At 29.4% G+C, this 6,380-nt stretch overlaps 1 protein-coding gene across 1 annotated transcript; it reads left to right on the top strand.

The window, feature by feature from the left end:
• Positions 1-3,322: 3,322 nt before the first annotated feature.
• LOC108332059 (BURP domain protein RD22) lies at positions 3,323-5,905 on the top strand. The gene is made up of 3 exons (XM_017567164.2): positions 3,323-3,413; positions 3,512-3,617; positions 4,799-5,905. Exons 1-3 carry the CDS (start codon positions 3,375-3,377, stop codon positions 5,761-5,763), a joined length of 1,110 nt encoding a protein of 369 aa, XP_017422653.1. The 5' UTR covers positions 3,323-3,374; the 3' UTR covers positions 5,764-5,905.
• The last annotated feature ends 475 nt before the right edge of the window (positions 5,906-6,380 follow it).

Genomic DNA, 6,380 nt, shown 5'->3' with positions numbered 1-6,380 from the left:
ATTATTAGTTAACATTTTTTTTATTATATTGTAGATGAGATAAAAAAAATGTTTCAAAAGAGAAAAATATTATAGATTTATCTATTCAAGACTTAATAATATAGATTGGACAAGTGATACAAAAATTATCAATATTAAAAACTTATTTGTTCGCCTTTGGTGCTTGTTTTTGGATTACCCTTGGATTGTATGATAATTTTTTTGTTTTGAATTGTGTTTGGAGTTTAACATCATTTTAGAGTGAAATTTATTTAGATTTTAATTAAAAAAGTTATATTTTTGTATTTAAAAAAAACTTATAATTAAGTGAATCAGTGAGCCAACCTGTTTAACCCACCAACCCGTGATGGGTCGGGTCGGGTTCGAATTTTTTCAGCTCGCTAATAAATGAATCGGGTTGATTTGGCTCACTAAGTGACCAACTCGTGGTGACTTGGGCCGGGTCGAGCAGGATTACCCGTTTTGACAGCTCTAATATTTTTTATGTTCATATTTATTTTCCAATTTTAATTTTTAAATAATTTTTTTAAATTAAAATACTCATCTTTCAATTTTATTATTTAAGTGATTTTTTTCTAAATTTAACTATTTTTTTCAATTTAATCATATTTTTAAATTTAATCATTTAAATGATTTATATTTAATCTTATAATTGTAATATAACAATTTTATTATTTTTTTGTAATAAAAAAAATAACAATCTAATTGTTACCTTTATATTGGGAAGCTATCCGAAAAATATTAATGTTTTCGATTGACAAAAGGCGTGTAGTTTACCTGATTGATACAATCAGATACTTATTTTCACTAATTCTAAAGTGAATGTGTTATCCGGTGAGCAAGTAAAAATATTGAGGTTTAATTTCTTATGAGTATTAGAACATCATGCACTTTATTAAATTAAGGGTACATACAATATAATTGTACTGTCACACTCCTTGACAGTGTAACTATTAGAAAAAATGCATGTTCGAATGTAAAAAAAAATAAAAATAAACAAGTAAATTAAGTCCTATTTTTTGTAAGTAAAGTATAAAACGGTTAAGTTTACTTTCAATTTATTTTGCAAATCGTCTCGTACTGATGGTATATCCTCAACTCAAATGAGCTAAGCGGCATGTGATCTAACAAAGATTTATTATTAAATTTCAATAGTTTATTATATCTTTTAATAATTATTAATGTCATTTAATATCATATATCAAATAGAAGATATTATATATTTAAATCACATAAAGACAGTTGGTTTAGAGATCCTATAAATAGTATAGAGATCCTATAAATAGTATTTTTTTCATAAATGATACTCTAAAACTCATACTTGTTATTCTATATATAAAACATTCAAACTCTCTTACTAATTTTAGCGTCAGATGATCTTTTATTGGTTATTTTACTCTCACTTTTTAACCTTCAGAAGCATATGTCAAAATTTTTCTATCCAATCACATTTTACCACATGTGTGAAGGCCACACTCTAGATTCTAGTAAGAACATTTTGGCGCCCATCATAATAATTTTTTCTCTCCCTCAACTCTCTCACGAAATGGAAAATCCAACCTTGTGACAACCCTTCAATAGCAATTGAAATCACTCATCTATTAGAACAATGAACAACGTAAAACATTACGATATCGACCTTGAAAACCTACGCACCCTACGATAAGTTGACTTGTGTGAACTCCAAGACCTTCAACAAAAGTTGACCGACCTAGGGAATGAGAGGTCAACTTCATGACCTCGGCCAGAGTCTTGCGAGAAAGACTCCCATAATTATGGAATAGAGCACAATACGCCAACCCAATGAGGTTTGCATAGAACGAAGTTGATCTCCTCAACGTTGGGCTCGAAGGGATCAAGGGAGTAGGTCAACTCGACACAGAACAAGAGAAAGTTAGAGATGATTCCACCATTCCAAAAGAGAGCCCAATTAGTGCAGACATCACAATGCACATTGAGACCCAAAATTAATGGAGTCCTAAGATTCCACAGGACACCCCTGCAAGCATGTAGACTTGGAAGCTCGTCGGGCTTCCTAAATTCATGACAAAGACTTCTAAATTAGGACTAGCAATGTTGAGAACTTTTACCCTTTCATAAAAAGAAGTGGCTTTGGCATGCATCCTCAAGGGAGTTGTCATTAACATTTGAAAATATGGCGGCACAACCTACTTGGCCACACATCTAAAAGTTGATTTAATCCAGAACAATATCCATTCACAAAATGAAAGAGTTTTTTGCAAGTTGTTTCCATATACCCTAGACAGACCGACCTTAGATTGGTACTAAACGATATCACTATATGGATTCCTTTGAAGCTTGAGTACCATATTTCGAGTCTGATTTGTAGATCGCAAAACGGGACCTACCTCATCAATAGCCTAAAATACATAGAACACGAGAAAAACGAGACCCTAAAAAATTTCATGAAAAGGTTCACCACGACAACAACGACAATCTCGAACTTTACTCCATCTATGATCATGGACTAAGCTTTACCCGAATGCCTAGGTGGGAGCAATGTTCAACTCCCACAAGACCCTAAACTTATTTAATGATGTATATATAACCATTAAAACTTAATTGAACTTGATATTTTGAACCATACTAATATATTAAGTAATTGCCGTAAATAGGATTCTTATAAAATCAAATAAAAATTTTACTTGAATCATAGTACGATAAAATCTTTTATTTAACAATATGATATATTATATTTATTTGACTTCTTTTATATTCAGTTGAATTTGAATATAATATATTAATGAAAATAAGCCTAAAATTAATAATTTTACAGAACCAGCTTATTCATAAAATTTACTTTGGCCTGTAATTTATTTTAAGGGTCGTCCACTCTAAAAGGCATGTTTTCCAAATTTAGAATTCCAAATTGATTTGTTTCTTAGTAGGATCATGATATTTTAACAACTTTTTTTAACAATTTTTTGACAACAGACGATATATCACTATTTTATTGGTCCGTATATTTAAAAATGACCAATCACAAACTACCATATAAATTGTTGTTAAAAAGTTATTAAAAGCATAAAATTATATCTATTTCTACACACTTTAAGTAATAATAAGGAAAAGAAAAATTTAACAATATTTTTTTAACAATATTTTTTAATAACTTTTTTACAACTAGTTATATGTAACTTATAATTAATTGATTTCAACTATATAAACTAATAAAATAATGACATATAATAATTTGTTGTCAAAAAGTTATTAAAAAAAAAATTGTTAATACAGTATAGTCCTAATAAATATATATGACAGATCCACGTGTGTCTCTTCCTCTAAAGCTCTATAAGTATCTTGGGTTTCTGTCTCAAACTCATCTTCTCATCTCTAACAACTCTTCTTCGGCCATGGAGTTTCACTGGCTTCCATTACTTTTTTCTCTCAACGTGAGTCTTAGCACTGATTTTATATTTCACTTTGATTGCTATTTTTTAGAAAAAATAAGAATGTTTTGTTCATTATATGTTTGAAAACTGGATTGTAGGTGATATTGATGACAGCTCAAGCTGCCTTACCTCCAGAGCTTTACTGGCAAAAGATGCTTCCAAACACACCAATCCCCAAAGCAATCAGAGACCTTCCCAAGCTTGGTTAGTTACTCAGAAAATTAAGGACAAAAAAGTTTATGTTGAGGCCACTTTTACAGATCCAGAAATTTTAATGGTAGAACAGTCTTCGTATATATAAAAAAGAAAAGTAGAAATGTCTTCTTTTTTCAATTTTTAACAGTACGTAACGTTCAACAAAAAATACTGCTTAACTTGGCTATGTAGACTCTACTGCCATTAACCTATCCTTCATGAAGAAATATCTATGTGAAAAATAGAAAAAAAATATGAGAGGTATATATAATAATAAAGTCTTGATATCATGCAGTGATACCTTAGACACACCAAAACGACAAATTAAATTCATTTGACACGGTTAAATAGATTATAATTATATTATTTTTTTAATTTAAAATCATAATATATATTATTATATTATTAAAAGTAATTTTTTTAAATCCGTATCAAATTAAATTTTTTTATATCATTAAAAATATACAGAAATAGATTATATATACTCTGGTACTTAATAATAGATTTCTAATATTATAACGCATTGTGAAATAAATTGTGGAACCAATTAAATTATTTAAGTGACTATCGTAATGTTTTTTAGAAAAACAAATTGTTTTTAGTTACATTAAATTTTTATCACTAATTTTTGTTCGTGGTCTCTAATTCTTTTTTTTTTTAAACTTAGTTCTTATATTTTAAAACTTATAATTTTAATTGGATCTTTTACTTTTCATACGTTTATGTTATTTTATTTATATATTATAGCTACTAATAACTTTTCAACAGTATCCGAATAAATATATTGGATTTAATGCTTAATTGAATAGTAAAAAATTAAAAGTAAAATACAAATGTGAATATTTAATATATAGTAAATAAAATTATGAAAAAAATTATTATATCATGTTTATTTTTTAATAAAATTATTATGAAATAATAATTATATCTAACACGAGTTTATTTATTTATTTAATTTTTTATTAGTAAATTTGAATTGTTAATATTTTGTTAATAAAAAAATTAAATATATAATATTTCACAGTTTCTCTTTCAAGATGAGCTTATTTAAAATAAAATAAAAAATGTAGAAGACCATAATTGTAATTTCTTCTGGTTTTCCTTTTCGATGTGTATTCCGCAACAATTAAATTCATTATATCTTCTTTCTAACATTAATGTCATGTTTTTTTTTTCTTTTATGATGTCAGGCACAAAAGACTCTTTTCATGACGTTGAAAAAATTCATTCAGAAGATGAGATTCCTCCTCTATCCTTCTACAAGGGTAAGAAAATTAATTCAGAAGATGAGATACCACCTTTATCCTTCTATAAGGTTAATAAAATTCATTCAGAAGAAGATATTCCTCCTTTATCCTTCTACAAGGTTAAGAAGATTCAATCAGAAGAAGAGATTCCTCCTTTGTCCTTCCGTTATGTCGAGAAAACTCAAGCAGAAGGTGAAAAAATAAGACTTTCACAAGAAGGTCAAATGGTATCTGTTGCTAATCATCAACACTACAACCCGAAAACAAATCCAGCTTTCTTTGAAGAACAACTGAGGTCCGACACAGAATTGGATATAATCTTCAAGAAAAGAAAATCTGAACGCCCATTGTTGCCTCGCCAAATTGCACAACGCATACCATTCGCATCAGCAAAGATAAAAGAAATATTCCACATGCTTTCTATGAAACCAGAAGTAAAGAATGTAAAGATTGTAACGGAAACCGTTGGTTTGTGCGAAGCGCCTTCAATCAGAGGAGTAGAAAAAAATTGTGCAACTTCATTGGAATCCATGGTAGACTTTATCACTTCTAAGCTTGGGAAGAACGCCCAAGTTATTTCTACAGAGGCAGAAAAGGTAAGCAAGTCTGAAAAATTCTTAGTGAAAGATGGAGTGAAGATTTTAGCAGAAGAAAATATCATTGTATGTCATCCAATGAATTACCCATATGTTGTGTTTTACTGCCATAAGATATCAAACACTACTGCACGTTTTATGCCATTGGAGGGAGAAGATGGAATTAGGGTTAAAGCTGTAGCAGTGTGCCACAAAGACACATCAGAATGGGATCCAAATCACGGGTTTTTACAAGCACTTAAAGTTAAATCCGGAACAGTTCCAGTGTGTCATATCTTACCTGAGGGCGACCTTCTCTGGTTTGCAAAATAGGTTACTGATTTGGTTTCTCTAACTTGCTGCTGTATCCTTAAATAAGTAGGCATGTGACCTACATTACTGTGTGTATCTATGTGAAATTTTGTTATTCCTTTATGGAATAATGTAATATTGTTTTTTTAAGTATTTAGACAAATTTGGTATAGTAATTACGAAAATAGATAAATTTGAAAAAATAATTAAAAAAATAGACAAAAAATCTCCACTATTTTAAAATATATATTTTTCACATGATTTTTGTTTTGACTGTTTTGGAAACGAAAGTCATTAGTCTCCAGTGATGTAATCAACTATAATATGTAATCTTTTATATTACATTGAAATTATTAGAGCTTGGCGATTTTCAATGTCAATATAAAGTCATTCTAGGCAAGATGACTTCTAATGCTAGCCCTGCAGATAAGTCGCGCCAGCCAAATGTTCGAACTTAAACCACCGCAACACGTCATATTAATACAGTCAAACAGTTCGACCAAGACTCACGGACCTATAGAGTTCGCCAAAACTTTACAACCCGACCAGGCCAGCTGGCGGGCTGGCTCACCTATTTATTTTTTCTATCATTGAAAGTTGAATATCACATAGGAATAAGTTGAAAATTTTTATTTTTA

Source organism: Vigna angularis, chromosome 4 (genome assembly GCF_016808095.1).
Source record: "Vigna angularis cultivar LongXiaoDou No.4 chromosome 4, ASM1680809v1, whole genome shotgun sequence".
In the NCBI taxonomy this organism is placed as follows: Eukaryota; Viridiplantae; Streptophyta; class Magnoliopsida; order Fabales; family Fabaceae; genus Vigna; species Vigna angularis.
This window is presented reverse-complemented; position numbering and strand designations above follow the sequence as displayed.

Bases quoted from the DNA above. Each gene is read 5' to 3' on its own strand.
- LOC108332059 (XM_017567164.2), top strand. From the start codon at position 3,375: ATGGAGTTTCACTGGCTTCCATTACTTTTTTCTCTCAAC. The intron at 3,414-3,511 runs GTGAGTCTTAGC...ACTGGATTGTAG, and splicing joins CATTACTTTTTTCTCTCAAC to GTGATATTGATGACAGCTCA. The intron at 3,618-4,798 runs GTTAGTTACTCA...TTATGATGTCAG, and splicing joins CAGAGACCTTCCCAAGCTTG to GCACAAAAGACTCTTTTCAT.